The 19,864-nt window shown below is 31.1% G+C and overlaps 1 protein-coding gene across 1 annotated transcript; it reads right to left on the bottom strand.

Moving 5' to 3' along the window:
• Positions 1–339: 339 nt before the first annotated feature.
• On the bottom strand, positions 340–2,111 carry LOC124935355 (adenine nucleotide transporter BT1, chloroplastic/mitochondrial-like). The gene is made up of 2 exons (XM_047475791.1): positions 1,364–2,111; positions 340–1,032 (listed from the first exon to the last, which is right to left on the bottom strand). The coding sequence occupies exons 1-2, from the start codon at positions 1,931–1,933 to the stop codon at positions 406–408; spliced, it is 1,197 nt and encodes a 398-aa protein (XP_047331747.1). The 5' UTR covers positions 1,934–2,111; the 3' UTR covers positions 340–405.
• Between the last annotated feature and the right edge of the window lie 17,753 nt (positions 2,112–19,864).

The following is a 19,864-nucleotide window of genomic DNA, read 5'->3' as shown; positions in this document are numbered from 1 at the left end:
TAATTTTTTAATTGGTGACTCTTTATATTATTTCATAACCCGGTTAGTACAATTCGAGGGTTAACGAATTCTTTAATATGATCCGTTTTGTCTCATAAAGTGAGTCGTGCGCTGTGATGCGATGTCCATAATCTAGAACTTTTTAAACTTGAGCGTTATATATATAGATGACTTCTTTTTGTTAACTAAATCTGTAACTTGACGATCATTTTTGGCATGTGTCATTCAACCAAATTGATTCAAAGTTGAAACTTGTTATAGTCTAAAGCCTAACATATTCACATATTCATGATAACATTGCAAAACGTAATGTTTCAACACATCCCAAGGGTGAAAAGTAAACAAAAAGTTTGTCAAGTGTTCATATTTCTTGTGTTGAGTTGAATAAATTCAAAATTTGTACTGTCAATTAGTTGAATTATTATTACTATCTTCCTCTTCTTCGTGTGCTAGTAAAATCTTGCAGGCCTCATAACACATGAAAGAAATTCCAGCAGCAGGAACCAACTTCATGAAACTGGCACCCAAGCCTCTATATAAACCCGAAATTCCTCCATGTTCAATTATGCTCACAAGTGCATCAACCATATTCCTGTATTGCCTTCCATTTAGTTGCATCCTCTTTCGCGCCACCTCAAGTGGGAACGTCGCACTACTTGAGATCACACCTGCAGTGGATCCCATCAAAAGCGTTTCTATATTTCCAACTCTCTCTTTTCTGAACAACTTCTTGTAAGATTTCCTTAGCGTATCGTAAACAAAGTAATTGGTGGCAGCGTATGGAACAACTCCAATTATACTGGGAGTTAAGCCTCTGTATAGTTCGCCAGGTCCTCCTTCCTGCAGAATCTTGAAAAATGCATCCAAAAAGTTTTTATAAACGCCTCTCTGAACTGTAAGGCGAGTCTTTATCAATTCAAGAGGGTATGTACATAATGTAGAGCTCATTCCAGCAATACCACCAGCAACTAAAGAAGCTGGCAATGGGAATTCAGGCATTAAGTGTTTCTTAACAGTATCATAAACCAACAGCTGCCAAAATGAAGATAGAAAAACGACCATGAATTAGCATAACAGTATCCAAATTATAGATTTTTTTAAAAACAAGACATGATTGACTATTGTCATTTAACAAGCCTAAATATGTCAGCATTAGACTATGTTTGGTTGTGGTTAATAGGAATTGGGGATCCAATTCCAATTTTGTTTCATCATTTAAACTCAGGAACTAGAAATGAAATTACATGTGAAAAGAATATGATTTTCTAATTTTCAATTCCATCTTTCCACAAGAAACTCATTGAAGAGTTAGTTCTTCAAATATATATACATAGAGAAGAAAAGAAAAATTAATTATGCATACCTCAATTCCTTTGCTGGGTGCAACTCTTATAACATTAACCAAATTTCCTCTAAACAGTCCCTTCCATCCCTCATTCTCCACTATATTCTGAAACACTTGATTCATAGAATTCCCATAACTTCCCACCATCAAATGAGTCTTTACAGTCTCTAATGGAGCAACCGAAGTCCGAGAAACCACACCAGCAATTGCCCCACTAATCAACCTTCTAAGAGATGGGTTCTTAACCTTAAACTTCAATCTAAGCCCACCAATCTTCTGTTTCATCTTCTTCTCAGTCTCTTCTACAAACACCTCATCAATCTCTCCTATCATCAGAAAGTTAGACTCCGGTGCCGTCCTATACTTCATAGCCATATTCGAAGAGTATGCAAATTCCAGTATACTGTCATTTGAATTTGGAGGATTTGGTGATAAACCATACCTAATGCCGATCTGACTAACACTGGCGAATAAACCTCCAGGAGGATGATTACACCACAAAGACCCAATTCTGCTATTTGAATTCAGTCCAACACATTTGCCTTTGTTCTCTTCATTTTGCTGCAAATTTCTATTAATGATACCCATATTACATATATATTAAATTCTGGACAAAGAAGAGAATATGGGTCTTCAGAAATCAATGTTGAAGAAGAAAAATTCGAATCCTTTGATGGACAAAACGGGTATTCATCACTGAAGAAAACACAGATAAGGTCAAGTTAATTTGTAAAGGTAGTAATAGAGGAAGTGTTCTATGGAGAACCACAATTAATATAACGAATGGGTCTCTCTTACAACCACGTAGGATCGTGCTAACTACCATATTGCTGATAAATAAGATTTTCTTTATTGTATGTTTAATTTTTAAGGCTGTCCCTTCTCTTTACTTACTTGTGGTTGAGAAATGGCATAATTCTGATCTTGGAAATGTGAGATTCACTACATTTTCAGATAAATTGGAATTCAAATAGTGTGTTATGGATTTTGAGGATAAATCATTTTTGAAAGAGAAATTTGTGAATGAAAAATATTAACAAAGTAGGATAATTGGATATATATATTGTACACAATTTTTTAAACAAGTACTAAAAAGAACTCTTCAGTTAACATTATATTTAAAAAAGTAAAAAAATAAGACAATTAAAATGGCTTAAATTTTAAGGCAAATTTGATGAAATAACCTTCATAATAGGGTTATTTTAAAAAATAATAGGGGTAATTAATTTTTTGCAAAATTAACCTTTTATCCTTGGAAAAGACTAATTTACCCTCCTTAATAACTTTTCTCTTCTTTCTCTTCTTCTGTTCTACTCTCTTCTTTCTCTCTTTTTCTCACTTAGGACAACGAGGCAATGAGGGATCCCGATAACAAGTCTGCTTCAGCTTCCCCGTCGACACGTCTCTGCTATTGTCGGATGCCTACTTTTGCTTCCCCGTCTGCTATCCCCCCGGATTGTAGCATCTACGCCGAAATGTAGCCCCCGACTCCAAAAAGCATGATCTTCAACAAATATCGATGGGTAAGTTTGATATTGATTGTTATAGCTGAAAACAATTGTTATTAATCAATTGGAATCGCATAGTGCATCTTGCGCTCGCGCAAATTGGATATTACGCTGGCGCAAATGCATTTTGCGCAGAAAATTCAAACTGCTAATATACTTCCACTCACATCTGTGAATTTTTATCAATTGCAGATGACCATATATTTGTGAGTGTTTTTGTCATCTATGATGGAGAGTGGAAAATTAATGATGGTGGTGTTAGTTCTTTTATCTTAAGTTCATGTCATGGTGTGAATCTACCCCAAAATGATACATATGCCGAATTAGCTGACATCGTCTATGATGTTATTTGTGTGGACAAATTAAGATATGATTTAGTGGTCAAAATGAAGTATAATATGGTTATAATGAAGTATAATATGGTTATAATGAATGCTCCTGCTGTTATCAAGCGAGATACGGATATGGCGTTCTATTTAAAAGAAATTTTGACTTCACTCCCCCCATCATCACACTCCACTATGTGTCTCTTTAGTAGACAAGTCACTACCTTCAACTCAAGAAAGAAAAATATCATGAATGTGGCTCCAGGATGTAATCGTGACGTATTCCCAATATTTGAACATGAAAATGACATATTTGAGCAGCAAGATGTCTTCCCAAGTCAAAATGACATATGTGAGCAGCAAGATGTCTTCCAAATGATATATGTGAGCAGGAAGATGTCTTCCCAAGTCAAAATGACATATTGTTAAAACATGTAGAAGAAGGAGAACAAGGCCCATTTTTGCATCCGAGTTAGGGGGTCAGTACAAGAGTAGGTCACATACCAAGAAAACATTCATCCCGGGAACCAAGCACTTCCCATACTAGTAAAACATTCAACCATATTGAGTAGCTTGGTTATTAAACCTCTCCTTTATCTTTGACAAGCAGGTGCTGGCGGATTTCCATGAAATATGGATAGGAAACTTCTCAATAATGGATTTGGTTTTGGTTTTGGTTGGTGCCATCTGCAAAGAAACATTATGTTAGACTAATGAAAACACTTAAGAAAGAAAATAATAAAGCAAATAAGACATTTTGCGTCTGCGCAAATGCATTTTGCGTTTGCACAAATGCATTTTGCGTATGTGAAGATGAAATTTCAATTGCGCAGACGCAAAATTCAACTTTGCAAATGCAAAATGCATTTGCGTAGACGTAATATACATATTCCAACCCTAAGACAATTTCAAACCATTCAGTATTCACAAAACAATTGTTACATCCCCCCTAAAACCCTAAAACAAAATCATTTCTACTCAGCATGCATGCAAGAGGAAAACGACAGAAAAATTCACCTAAAATGATGAAGACGTCATCGCTGGCGTTTCGGCGTTGGGAGTTGCTGGGATCGCTGGGAGTTGCTTCTTACGTTGATTAGAGAGTTGATCGGGGAATTGCTTCGTCGATCGGGTTCATTGATCGCCTTCGTTGGTCAGGGGAGAAGAAGAGAGAAAGAAAAGGGAAAAGATACCAACGGTCGAAAGAGAAAGAGAAAGAGAAAAAGAAGATAAATAAAACAGAGGGAAAGAAGAAGATTTTTATTAGGGGATAAATTGGTCTTTTACTAGGGAAAAAGACCCATTTTTTAAAAATTAATTTCCCCCTATTCTTTTTTAAAATAACCCTGTTATTAGGGTTATTTCATCCGATTTCCTAATTTTAAAACCAATACATCCTATATCTATTTGAACATAGCTTAATGTCCATATTTTCACATGAAATAATTGGGAAAAAATTTTGTTTTGTCTCAAGTTGAAATAATTGGAAAATTTATATACAAGCATGGCAAAATGTCGGGTTTCGGGATGGATCTAGACCCGATTATGCCCGAAAAATCAGGTACATGAGTGACCCAAATTTGATCGGTTCTGATTCGATGGGTACCGACTCGATCCGGACACGTTTTTTTTTATTAAACCCAAATTTGTTTTTTTAAATTATTTGTAATTCTCTTTTTTTATCCAATTAATAATTTAATATCTATTTTTACTTTTTAAATTATTATTTTCATCATTTTTAAAATTTATTAAAATGTATATTTTTATATTTAAAATAAGTAAAATTTTAAAATTATATAACTTATAATCAGACAATTTTATATATATATCTGATAAAATAGATATAAAAATTGTTTAAAAATAGAATATTAAAATTATATTATTTTTAAAAAATAATATAAAATAATTACTAAAATTACAAATAATTTTAAAAAAAATAAAAGATTAAATATGTTTTTTTTTTATTATAAAATTTAAAATTTTGAGTATATCTTAATTATTATATTTAGATAAAACAATAAAATTATAAAAAAAAAAAAACAATTCTTATTTAAAATAAATTAAAATCAATCTCCTTTATTTTAGGAATGTTAGGTAGTCATGTTGTGGCCTTATCTATGTTTTATTTCTACGTAGGTACAAGTTACCTGTCTACCCTAATCCAAAATTTAGAGTTGGGTATGCTTAAAAATATATGTTTAAATTTTGTTTTTGTGGGCTTAGAAATTAATGGGTAAAATTTTCCATCTAATATTAAATAGTTTGAAAAAATCAGGAAATTAAAGAGTAATTTGACCTTTATTTTATTAAAATAAAAATAAAAATAAAATTGGGATAGGTTTGAACCCATTAAACACATTCACACAACCCCTAATCCCTATGAAGCCTCGTCCAAATAATTAAGAATTTATAATCAAACAAATTTTAGAATTATCAACTTATCTAATTCTCTTTCTCCAGTAATTCCTTTAGCACTCTCATAAACAAATACAAAGTTGTTTGATATATCCCCACAAGGACCAAGGAAGTATTCATGTCAATCTCTAAATGTCCGAGTTGTCTTCTTCAGAATGGGGACAATGTTTTTTTTTCTATTTCTATGACTCCATTCGTTTAAGGTTGACATGGCGAGAATGTGTCAAGTAACTATTTCCACTACTCTAGATGGAGTGTTAATAATGTCATCTTTGAAAGAGAGTCTACTTATTTGGTAGGGTAAGTAATTCTTGTACTATGTCTTCCTTGTGGTAGGGTAAAGTTTTTCATGAGCAAAATTATTCCTAAACTAAACAAGAAAAATGATAAACAAATCCAACATTAAATAAAATATCTATTTACGTATTTTAAATTTTGACATATTTAACTTGTCAAACAGAATAATATAATTTTCTTTGTCTTCTCTAAAATATCATTGTATTGTCAATTTTATTATTATTTTCTAATTATATAATTTTTGGTTTGTTTTATTATATTTTTGCATGTTAATTTTAAGGTCAAATAAAAGATTAGAGAATGATATTATAAATATATAAAAAATAGATAAAATATTTATTTATGTACTATAAAACTTTGACTTATTTATATTCTCCAACAAAATAATTTGTTTTAATTTATCTATATCTTTTTTTTTACAATAATAATTTTTTTATGTGATTTTAAAATTGAGGTGTAATTTTAATTACTATTAATCTTGAAATTAGAATGGAATTGAGGTGTAATTTTAATTAGTACGTTTAGGGGTGGGAAGAATTACCGATATTAAAAGTATATCGAAAATATCGTACCGCAATATATCAAAAATATTGATTTTTAAGGTATACGGAAAAAAGGTAAAGTATGATACCGATACCGAAATTATTGGTACGGTAAAGGTATGAGATTTTTAAAATTTTGGTATATCGAGATATACCGAAATAATATTTATAGTTAAAATATAATATATATATATATATATATATATATATAAAAGAAAATAATTAAATATATTTGATATTAATTTAATTATAGAAATATAATTTTTGAATAATATTAAAATATAATTATACTGAAATATTATTCAATATATGCAATCTCAAATTGATTTTTTTTAAGCTAATATGTGTTTTAGGTATCAAATGTATAATATCGATACCGTACCGAAATTAAGGTATACCGAAATAAAGATAAGGTAAATGTATGAATTTTTTGTATACCGAAATTAAGGTATATCGAAATCAAGGTATACCGAAATCAAGGTAGGGTAGAGGTATGTATTTTTTCATACCAAAATTTTAGATAAGATATAAGGTATGGATAAAACATTAAGGTATACTGTACCGACCCACCCTAAGTATGTTTGTTAGGCTAATTAGAATTGTATTATAATAGAATTCAAATATAATTCTCAAATCTATTTGAATTGTAATTTTAATATATATTTTTTTTAAAATAAAATATTTTATTATTTTATCAATTAAAACATATTAACGTGTATTAACCTATTTTTTTAAATTTATAAAGTTAAAATGTCGAATAAATATTTTTATTTAATATAAAAAAATGGGACAACGGATTAAGTATGTAGCCCGCCACACTTAACCATTTAATCAGTCGCAGAACTTGCCGCTTGACGGGCTCGAGCTCAGGAACTTAGGGTTATTATTCACCTCTTATTGCCGCTAGGATAGAAGATGGGATAAAATGAGATAACGTATTAAGTATGTAACCCACAAACACACTTAATCATTTAACCAGGCGTAGAATTTGTCATCTAACATGCTCAAATCTAGGAACTTAGGGTTAATATCCCCCTCTTGATGCCACTAGGCTAGAAGATGAGATAAAATGGGATAACGGATTAAATATGTAACTCACAAACACACTTAATCATTTAACCAGACGTAGAACTTGTCATCTGACGTGCTCAAATCTAGGAACTTAGGGTTAATATCCTCCTCTTGATGCCGCTAGGCTAGAAGATGAGGTTTTTTTTAAAGAGGTGGATATTAACCCTAAGTTCCTAGGTTCGAGCACGTCATGCGACAAGTTTTGCGCCTAGTTAAGTGTGTTTGCGGGCTATATACTTAATCCGTTATCCCATTTTTATTAATATAAATTGAACCCTTTGTTATGATAAATTGATGAAATATATTTCGCTGAGCATAACTTAAAAAAAAAATTCGACACAAATGTTTTGATACTTGAGCTATCATAAGGGGTTGGGTTGGGTCAACCTTGTATAAATTTTATAATTTAATTTCAATTCTAATTTTTATTGTTGCATTCTTAATTTTAATTTTTCATTTAAAGATATTCAAAACCATTTGGACAAAATATTATTGTTTTTTTTTAAAGCTCGTTGTAATAAGGCTCTCAAGATAATATCCATGATGACGAGGATAAGCCAAAGGGGACATAATGGTTGCCAATAACTCATGAATTACTTTGATCTTGTTTGATGAAGGGTTATTAACTTATTATTTGGATTTAAATTTAAATACTTGAATATATTCTATCATAATTCTAAATTCTCAACCTAAATATCGAATTATTATTTTTTTTTTTTTAAATATTAAATGTAAGTTATAGTTTAGTCATTTAATCCAGCAAAATCAAAAAATTTAATCAAATAATATTTTTTTCTAAAATAAATTTACATCAAACAACCTCTATTTTCAAAGAAAATGAATGGTATTTTAATAAATATTGAGTTGATACTTGATATAAATCATATCAAAAATCTATACACAGGAAAACAATGTAGAGGTTTCCAAGGTAGAGGCTGCAATAGACACTCCTGAGTTGGCTAAGGAAGAGGTGGCAGCTCCCGAGGAGGAGAAGTCTTCCATCGAGGGAGAAAAGATCAATGATGAATCGGAGGTGGAAGAAGTTGAATCCGTGACAATTAAGCTAGAAACCGAAGTGAAAACCATAGAGGATGTCCTCGTCGTTAATTCAACCGAGTTAGAAACCAAAGTGGAAACAACACATGATGTACTCGTCGTTAATTCAACCGAACCAGAAACCAAAGTGGAAACAACAGAGGATGTACTCGTCGCTCCCCATATCACCGTTTGATCGATATGTTTTCTTATTCATATCTTGATGTCTGATTTATTATGAGGAGAAAAGCTCATTATGTGTTCTGTTCAACTTTGTTTCTAGATCTTCATGTCATGTATCAACAAATATCAATATACTAAAACCATATTGAAAACAAATTTTCCTTATTTATGCAGTATTTTATAATAATTTATGTTCAATCCTCGTTTTATAAGTTTCTTTGACATAAGTAAGAAGGAAATGAAATTGCAATTAAATTTGTATGTAATGAAAAAAAAGTAAGAGCCAACTTAATATAATATGTTTGAAATATAACTATTGAGGATGTCAGGTTGTACAATTTTTGAAAAGAAATTTAATAATGTGATATTTAATATAAGTCAAAATAATGTGATCTAATGTGATTAAGTTTATGACTTATAAGTGTATTTGTTATGAATATAAAATGAGGATACCTAAGAGAAATTTCTAATTTTATGAAGGGCTGAATTAGAAATAACCTTAACTATAATAATTAACTTAATGTTAGTTATATGTAACGGTAATGGTCCCCATTTGAAGTACGGTCAATTATCATTTGCGTCCTCATCAAGAGAGAGAGAAATCTATTGACTTGATGATCAAATGGAATAACCATTCCATATAAGAAAAGTTCAAGAAAAAAAGAGAAGATTAAAGAATCATTTCAATTCATGCAAAGTCTAAGAAAGAGAAGATTCATGATTTATCAAATTAAGGTACGCTTCCGTAATTCAGATTTTAATTTCTCACACATTAAATTAGGATATAATTAGAATAATTCTTAAAAACGTATCATAAATAATAAATTTATATAATATATTAATTAGGATGCAATAAACAATTAATTAAAAGTTACACAAATATTAATATTTTATAAAATAAAAAATCTAAACTAATATAAATTATCCATAAATTCCAATTAAGTGAATGTCTACAAATTTTATTTTATTTTACACATAATGTCATTTTAATTAAAGAAAAATGTCATAAGATCTGTCAACAACTTAACAATTTCTTAGATGATTTTTTGAAAAAATAAAATAAAACATGCATATTAAGAGAATAAGTAGTTAATTACATTCAAATAGTTGGAATAGATTCGTGATATTTAACATTTACTTATTAATAAAAAAAATAGTAATGGTATAAAATACATCATTAACAAAAAAAAATTATTAAAAAATATTTTTATTCCGTTAATATAAACTCCTAATTTATAAGAAAAACGAGATTTAAACCGCCATAAATCTATTATCCCGAAAAAGCTCGAGGATAGAAAAAATTTCAACATCAGTTTAATTGTTGAAAATTTTTTAATAAAATATTATTTAAATATTTATAAAAAATGTATTTTAATATTTAAAATTAATTATTATAATAATAAATGTGTATGTTCAATTATAAATCATATTTTAGATTTAAAATAATTAAATAATAGTTTGATTAAATGAAAAATGTATTTTAAATTAATTAAAAATTATTTATTTGATGAAAAGAGTCACTAATTGATTTTAAATTTTAAATTAATAAAAGATATGTATACATGTACAAACGTAATTTTACTGAGTTCGATGTTTGGTGATATTCAAAAAAAGACTTTTGTGCTATATCTTCCATTTTCGTTAAATAACGGTCTCTTTTTTCTAAAATTTTACGTTTTAGGTTTGAAAAAATAGTTTTATTACATTTTATTTAACCAATTATTTTTCAAGTCCTATACATGAATACGTTTTTTCTTGCATTTTAAATTGTAGAACAATATTTAGATGTTAGTATCTACTATTCACGTCGACAATTATTAAGAAAAACATCTGAAAAATATCAGTTTAAGACATTATAATTTAAAAATAAATTCAAACACGTCTTTTTCAAAATATTTTTTATGAAGATATTCTAAAAATATTTTGAAATCGTTTTCTATTTTTTTAGAGTTTTAAAAATAGTTTGGACTTTTAATTGTTAAAAACAATTTAAAATTAAAATTCCAAACAAACATGCCCTTAGGTAGGTGTCCGGGTTGCAAACCGAGTCAGATACACGGGTCTAGAGCGGGGTTGGCCCGAAGTCAATGGGTCGGACACCCGGTCAAAACGACGATTGATTCCTCGGTCACGCGCGCTGGTCTTTGGTTGGATGCGGGGATTCTCGGTTGAAAACCATGTCGTGTTTGTTTTCACGGTCGAAAATTAAACCCAGGATAAAGTCCCTCAGTCGGTGCTAGAATTCCTCGGTCGGATGTAAGGGATGTCTAGATTTTCTCGGTCAAAAATAAAGCCCAAGCGAAATCCTTGATCGGACTTTAAGAACGCTGAACTATTGGTTTGGTGATTTCAATTGAAGCTTCCATCCTTCGATCCAAAGGTATGAGAAGCTTCATTAAATCCTAAGGATCATTTTTGACATCATCCCGATCAATGGAGATAACTAGGGTAACTTTTAAAATTATATATATATATATATATATATATATATATATATATATATATATATTATTATGAACAAGCAAGTCTTTGTTCCATATTTTGATGTAGTTAAATAGGTGATTAACCTCTGTATCCCCTTAATTTTATATAAATAGTGATATTATTATAATAAATTTTAATTAATATATAAGTAAGATTTATTTATATAATTATATAATTTAAAGTGTAAGAAATTAATAATATTATTTTAAAATTATATTTATATGATAATTATATATTATTTTTTTATTAATTTCAATATAATTAATAATACAAATTACTTATAAAATAAATATTAAAATATTAATTTATATAAATATAAGGGTAAAATAATCTTTTATATTTCTTAATTTAAACTATTTTAAAAATTTATAAAAAAAATATAAATTAATATTCCAAAAACAAGCTCAAATAGTTATATTGATTTGGTTCGGTTATTTAAATAAATAAATTGGTATATTATTTAATCTTTCAAAACGGTTTATAGACATTAATATTATATAATCGTCTTCTCGAGTGACTACTATTATATTTTTGACAACAATTTTGTGTTTTTTTTTTCTTGTTTTCATATTTTTTTTATATATTTTTACCAAACTAGACTGAAATTCACTAAATTATACTTTTATATTTTCTTTATTTATATAATAGTGTTCACTTATTTAAAACCTAACTAATTTAACTTCACATGTTTTCGTAACCTAATTTTTCTTTTAACCATATAATTTTAAATGTATACATTTGTTTTTTAAATCGAGTGATATTATCAATTTTTAAATTTCGTATATTTATTTTATTTTAGTGAGGGTATTCGTGAACGATTAATATCTTCACTTATAACCCGTAATAGTGTAATACATATAAATCTTTACAGTCCAGGGAAAAAATTTCCTGGATTCGCCCTTGATCTCGATGCATCAACCATTTAGGATGATGTTCAACTTGATCCAAATAATTTTGGGGTAAAAATTGGGTTTTTAATTTTTTAGATTTTATGAAGCATGAGGAGCTTACCAATAGCTTCCTTACACACATTATGATAAAATGGAACCAAAACATGAACAATATGGCTGTTCATTTTAACCAATTCAAAAACAGAAATTTTTGGTTTTTAATCAAACGTGATCGGGATTACTTGGAATTGATTTGAACGGTCTCTTGGAACCTTTAGAAATGTGTTAGGAAGGTTTTAGGGTAACTGCTATTGAGTTATAATTCAAGAACATAAACTCAATTTTCAAAATTTTCAAAATCAAATTTGGGTACTTTCAATTCAAGTTGATTGATTGAAATTAGCTTCAACGGAAAGATTATAAATGATTTTATGATCTTTTTCCAATAAAAAAATTGAATAATTGAACGATATTTAAAGCTGGTCAATTAGAATATAAAATTTAAATTTAAACTCATAAGTTCAATTACAACATGTATTGAAGCTTACAATGAGTTGGAGAACAAAGCTTTTGATAATCTAGAACCGAGCTTTAAAGCTTTACACAAGATTTCAAAATTTTCAAGAAAAGTTTGAAAATTTTAATGGAGGATTTCTTTAGAGTTGGATTGAGAGCTTGGGATTGGGATCATTGACTTTGTTTAACCTCGGAGGAGTTATTTATAACCACCCTAAGTAGGTTGAATGATCTAGTGGATCGTATTTTAGACAAAAGGCCATTAATGGCTTTTGTTTGTTCTTCATCCAATTGATCTTCTAGGGCATGATTGCTCCTATGATCGTAAGTGAAATGATCACTAAGTTACGGTGATCATTTGAGTTTTCGAATTAACGAACATGGTGGACTAATGTCGGAGTTTCATCTTTGAAAAATTAAAGAATTCGTCTTTTCATCACATCGTTCGTCGCTAAGAAGAAGACAAAGTAGGGTAAAAAACAACGTATTTTGCTTATTCCACGTTTGAGCACAGAGGGAGTCTTAAAACGACGTTGTTTTTGGAAAAAGTGCAAACACCTGGGTGCTACGTTCGTGTTCTGTCACTGATGAGCGATACGCGTGCGTTTTGACTAACGGTGTTAGGCGCATGTTAGTTGATTCGCTGATGCGCAGATGCGCTTTCCTTTTCTTGCAGCAAGCAACGTGGCTGGTTGTGGTGCATTGGATGAGACCTAGGCGAGCATTTTTGGGCTGTGTGGTTTGATGTAGTTGTTTCTCTTGTATTTGACTGCACTAGATCACAACCCTTTTCCAGCCTTGGAGGTTGTTTGAAATTGAATTTTTGAGTGGCATTTGAATCAAAGCGTTTAAGAAACATGTATTTCAAATCTTCGAACAGGGAGATAGAAGCACCATGATTATTGATATACCAACATCAAGCTTCACCCGTCAAGTAGTAGAGGAAAAGACGAGGGATGAAGGAATAGGCTAGACCTAAAGAGCTTATTGTTGTCAAATAACAATTAAGGAAAGACAAAAGATTTTCATTACCTGAAAAGTTAGCTATGAAAGACATCTAGAAATGAATGGGCAGACGAGCATCATATAATGAGAAGCTTCTCCTAGACTAGTTGCAAGAAAAAGAGCATTCTCCTTTTTGTTCTAGGAAGCTAGTCAATCGTGTTGATTGGAGTCACCTCCATCATTGCCCTTAGCTTGTATTTCTTAACCTGAACAGGTGTTAGAGAATACTCAAAGGTCTTGAGATTGAAGACATCGTCATCCTCTAGAGCTACAGGACAAGATTGCATTGGAGTGTTTCCCACCACTTCATTATCGTAGTCCTCATATTCATACTACGCATCATTTGATGAGGACTCGATACTTGACACCTGACATGGATAGCCTTTACTAAGAGAAGACTGATCCATTCGAGGTTCACTGAACGCATTTGAGATAAAAGCATCTTCGAGACTATGCTTGATCTTGATTTTATCTGCTACCCCATCATTAAGCTTGAGCATCATCAAATTCATCCTGTCAATAACTTCCAAAAAATTGATTTTCACATCTTGCATCTCAGCTCCAATATTCACCGCACATGGATCTGAACCTTTGTTCATTTTTAGTTTCAATAAAAATGAACGTTGTTGATTCGAGCTTGTGACGAGAATGAAGAACAAGAAAAGACCTGGAAAAATAAAACATCATCAAGATAGTTTTTAAGTTTTTCGCATTCTAATTTATTAGTATCATCAAACATATCACAAATCATGCAATCATGTCCTAATAATAGAAATTGACACTCAAATTAAGAAATTTAGGTTCATTCATTGACAATACATCATGAGAGATGAATGTGACTCAATTATGGCTACTCATGTACACATAGATTGTACATGGCACTAGAGAATCCTAGAACTTAAGTCTAACACTAAAAATTTAGGTTATAAGTGATCTAAGTGAGCATGTTGTTACTAACGATGCTACGTACTCCCAAAGATACGTCCACATGATTGATAAGTAGCATCAACTTAGCATCCATCTTTTCCTCCTCGACATTGAGCATCTTGTAGTCGGGGGAAGGAATAGAGGAGCCAACTCTAGGACAGTACATGAACTTGTCGTCCTTGGTAGCTTCCATCTGCGACGTAAGAAATTTGACCCTATGGGCACCACTTCACATGTCTTCATAAGCACCACACACATTATCTGTGAGGTTGTCTTCTTCAAAGAGGAAATGACCGCGCATCGGGATTTCCTGTTCCGCGTCGAGCTACTAGAGAATATGAGGAGTACAATATGAAATGATCTCTTTAAGACCAAAAAAAGGAGCAGAATGTGAGGAGACTCATTCATTTCATACGTAATACACAAAATATAGTGTGAGGGAATAATAAAATTGATAAACCAATTATCATTGATATCCTCTACTTTTGAAACTCCCTGAAGCCTTTTTTTCAAGTCGATCATAATGAAAAAAGTAGAACGACACAGTTTCTGGTGGAAGAAAACTAAGTTTCTTTACCATTTATACACAAAGAAGTAGGGGCTAACCCCTTTTACACACGTTGGATTGACCTTTAGCCATCTAGTCTAATCCAAGAATGTTTTTGGCAAGGACCAAAACAAAGAGATCATTATAATCATTTTCCAAGTGACAAACCAACTTCCTAAATACGAATGTAAGGTTTATGGTGCGCATCTGGATTCAACAAGAGATGGACCAAGAGAACAACCATCGCCTTGTATCGAAAATGGACTCCGGTTTCTTTAAGCAAGTGACGCTGGAAACAATGATGCTGCAAGATAATGTGTAGGCCTCCATTGCGAGCTAGGTAATAGAAGGAGTCCCTGTTAAGGTTGTAACGAATGTTGAACCACCTTCGTGCAATAGTAGCGTAGTCTAGAGAATGAATATGTACAATCTTCAAGGATCAAGGCCTGAGAATAACTCTACACTCCTTAACAATAGAGGCCACATGATGAAACCCGATAACAAAAGTATGAGTATCGTTGAACCATCTCTTCTGCATCTGGATTAGGAGAGAGACATCGATTGGAGTATCGGTCAAAGACACAAAATTGTCTAGGCTAGAGTACTCACAAAATGCATGAAGGCTACTATAGAGTCCTAAGTAAGAAAATAAGGTCTCTTGGTCGAGCATAAGCCTGTATTCAAAGGGTTAAAAGAATCTGATTAGAATCCTATAAGCCTTTTCAATTCTTATGACTATGAGTGTCCATTTCTCCTAAAGAAAATTCATGTATTTAAGAAATAGAACACAAACAACATCAACACATATATATGAGTAATTTCACAGAATTGTTGGATTAATTGTGTGGCAACCCATGTTGTCCACCATGTACATCTTGTCCTATTATAGAAATAGACACTTAATTTCTAAATCTATTATATCATTAAAATAAAATAGTTCATACAAATAGAGAGTAGCTAGTATTCGTGTACACAAAGAAATCATACATGTAGTAAAACAATACAAAAATGAGATAATCAAAAAGTAAAACTAGAGAACTGTCCTAACAATCAGAGTCTGTCTCGTCGTCTTCTATTTCATCATCCTCTTCTGATGATTCCAACAATTCTTCAACTACATTGATACAACTGATCTAACTACATGGAAATCAAGAATGTGAGTTCCACGCCACATGTCCATGTATATGTCATACATTGCATTCCGGATGGGTCCACCATCGTGAACCACTTTATCCACCAAAGATAACTCCTAGTTCCTCCCGAACCATCGAAAGAGATGTAAGATATAGTATGATGTGACTTCTTCAAGCACCATCAAAATGATGCAAGGATTACCATTCATAAGAAATTTCATGCTTTTAAAATGATACCATGGTACTAGGTACGCAATGGGGTGATTATTCTCAACAAAATAGAATGTATCAGCATCTTATATCCTTTTCTCTTATAAAGAAACATTGGAAGAATAAGAATACTCTACTTTGGGCAGAAAGTTGAATTTCTCTAAAAGTCAAATATAGATCACCAAAGGAGATACCCTTTGAAGGGTACACTAAGAAAGGCGAGGAGTATTTCCAAGCCCTATAACAGTCTTAGTAAGCACTAAACCCGCTATGTTACATGAAGTGCGCTCCAAATATAAAACGATCTCCCTGAGTCGCGAATAAAGTCCTTGAGATTATGACGGACGCAACAAGAAATGAGCAAGGATCATCACCATCGTCCTTCTAAGGCCTTATGCAATTATTTCAAAAAATCCGAAAACTTGAAGCTGCAATGGTCAATTTTATATAAATTGCGATTTGAAGCATGAGAGTGGATCTCTTGTCATCGGATTTGTTAAGAGGGGTTATTTATAGCCTCCCGAAGTTGGTTGATCCATCCAAGTGGATTAAAGCCTAGATGTGTAGGAGAAATGATCACCGAAGTGTTGGGTTTTCTTAAACATATATCACATATATAAATGATAAAATTACAAAAATCGTTTTAAACCATTTAAAACCTATTATCATGCTAACTTAGAAAACGTAATTTTAGAATATCGAAACATGATTTACCGTTTATAAGTTTCATATAACTTTAATAGGATGTTATCAAAATAACTTGTTGTATTGGAGATGATCAAAAAGTCGTTTGCAAGAATACAACGATCCAGACAAAGACCCCATGATCTAATATGCTCACGAACAACCTTTCGTCTTCTTGTTCACCAAGCGCTTTATTAACGCCTCTAATGTTGATTCACACGAAGAACAAATCGATACAACTAGAAAAACACATTTTTCTAGAAACTATTGATAAAATAATAAAACATGCTAGTGTTCAATATTGTTCATCAAATGGATAATAAAAAAATAGTTTCTTTCTAAAAACTAACTTTAGAAAGAATGGGAGTTTTATTTCTAGAGATAAAATAACAATTTCACTTACGTTGAAGATGAACAATATGCATTGATATATCTTTGAGAGAAATGACCCCCACAAATTCTCATAACTTAATGCATTAATTACTAATCACCATTTATATAAATTAACAATTAATTTTTTTATCTTTCATATATATATATATATATATATATATATATATATAATGATGCTTAATTTTTAAAGTGTCCGGATTGTCGGATCGAGAGCTGTGGTTAATTTGGATATATATGTGAGAGTAAATGGATACTTGGGTCGGATTGTGAGTTGACCCGCCTATAAACATAAAACGGTTAAAAATAAAATTAAAAATGATATAAATATGGTTCGAACTTGCAACCTAGCAAAACATGTACAACTCTTTAACCAACTAAACTAATAACACTTTATATTTTATATTTAATACCAAATTTAATAAACGCGGGACATTTTAACAATATAAGTTCAACTTTTTAACGAACTAATATATATATATATATAATGATGCTTAATTTTTAAAGTGTCTGACTTGTCGGTCGAGAGCTGTGGTTAATTTTGATATATATGTGAGAGTAAATGGATACTTGAGACGGATTGTGGGTTGACCCGCCCATAAACTTAAAACGGTTAAAAATAAAATTAAAAATGCTATAGGTATGGTTCGAATTTGCAACCTAGCAAAATAAGTACAACCCTTTAACCAACTAGACTAATAACAGATTATATTTTAAATTCAACACCAAATTTGATGAATGCAGAACATTTTAACAATATAAGTTCAACTTTGTAACTAACTAATCTATATATATAATGATGCTTAATTTTTAAAGTGTCCGGATTGTCGGGTCGAGAGATGTGGTTAATTTGGATATATATGTGAGAGTAAATGAATACTTTGGTCGGATTGTGGGTTGACTCTCCCATAAACATTTTTACCGTAATATTTTTTTCACGATTTTTTATATTATTACTTGTGCAAATGCACGGGATAAATGCTAGTTTTTATAATTCTACTTAATATGATTATCTAATATCTTTAATATAAAATTCTAACAATTAGAATTTTAATAATTCAATAAAATATTATACAATTTTTGTAAATAATATTTTTAACAATTATAAATTATTCACTCATTTTATTTATCAATATAAATTTTATTTATCAATATAAATAAACAATATCCACTAATTATACAAAATTCATTATCGATTTACGCATCAATTTAGATTCCTCTATTGTGTGTGACCTATTAGGCCCTAGAGTTTTTAGTCAACAACAATTAACATTTTAACTATAATTCAATTAAGAGGATATTTCTGGCAAAACACTAATGACTCCTAATTGTCACGGCTCATTTGTGAGAGGGCCCAATCAAGAGGAGTAGAGGTCCACCAAGTCATGACCCAAATCCAAGAAGGGAGAAGAGTGGAACCAAACAAGACTTAGTCTTATCCACACTCCACCTACTCATCATTAATGCATATAATGCTTCTCCTTAACCACCACCCACCTATCCATCTTCAATGCATTTAATGCTTTCTCCTTAACCACCACCCACCTATCCATCTTTAATGCATTTAATGTTGTACTTGTAATTTACCTATAAATACATGTAGTACCTTGTAAAGTAGTAGTTGAATACAATTCTCATTCTCAAAGCTTTGTTTCTCTCTCTAAGTATTCTTGCATTGAGTTTTCTTGTTTCAAAAAGGCTTATTAAGTTAGAATCTCTTCGATCTAACTTAGTGCCACACGGATCTACTTTTAGCCCGTGACATAATGCTCTAGAAAGTTAATTGGTATTAACCTTGACGAAATGTCGAACATGTCCGCTACCACATATATGTGAATATTTATCTCGTCACATCTTATATCGGCTCAGTTATATGAGTATGATTAATTACTGTCAACTCCCACTAGACCGAAACATCGCATCCAGTCCAAGCCTTATTTTCTTCTTGTCATTCCGAAATTCACTATTTTCTTTAATCTATTCTCGAGAGACCATCAGCCCAAGATAGAATGCCATGTCCATGGACTATAAAGTAGTGTTTCGACAAGAGGTCTTTGAGTATATACACTTTTGTTTCTGACGCAAGAGTTGTGACTTCTTTATTGGCTACTCACAGTATCACTATATATTTCACATATACCCAACCACCAGCTCTGAATCACCCTTTATAGATTGATAGTAAATAACATCAAAGTACATGATCCACACATATGATTTTACTTGAGTACCTCAAGTCTAAGAACACTTCACTATAGCAGCTACGAGACGCACCACTGACATAGAATTATATATATTATCATGAGGGGTCTCGTGCGGGACACTCTAGTGCGTTTTTAACTCATTAACAACCACATGT

The sequence above is a fragment of the Impatiens glandulifera genome, chromosome 4 (assembly GCF_907164915.1).
Source record: "Impatiens glandulifera chromosome 4, dImpGla2.1, whole genome shotgun sequence".
Taxonomy (NCBI): domain Eukaryota; kingdom Viridiplantae; phylum Streptophyta; class Magnoliopsida; order Ericales; family Balsaminaceae; genus Impatiens; species Impatiens glandulifera.
The sequence above is the reverse complement of the archived record's forward strand: the minus strand, read 5'-3'. Positions and strand labels throughout refer to the sequence as shown.

Bases quoted from the DNA above. Each gene is read 5' to 3' on its own strand.
- LOC124935355 (XM_047475791.1), bottom strand. From the start codon at position 1,933: ATGGGTATCATTAATAGAAATTTGCAGCAAAATGAAGAGAACAAAGGC. The intron at 1,033-1,363 runs GTATGCATAATT...TCATTTTGGCAG, and splicing joins CACCCAGCAAAGGAATTGAG to CTGTTGGTTTATGATACTGT.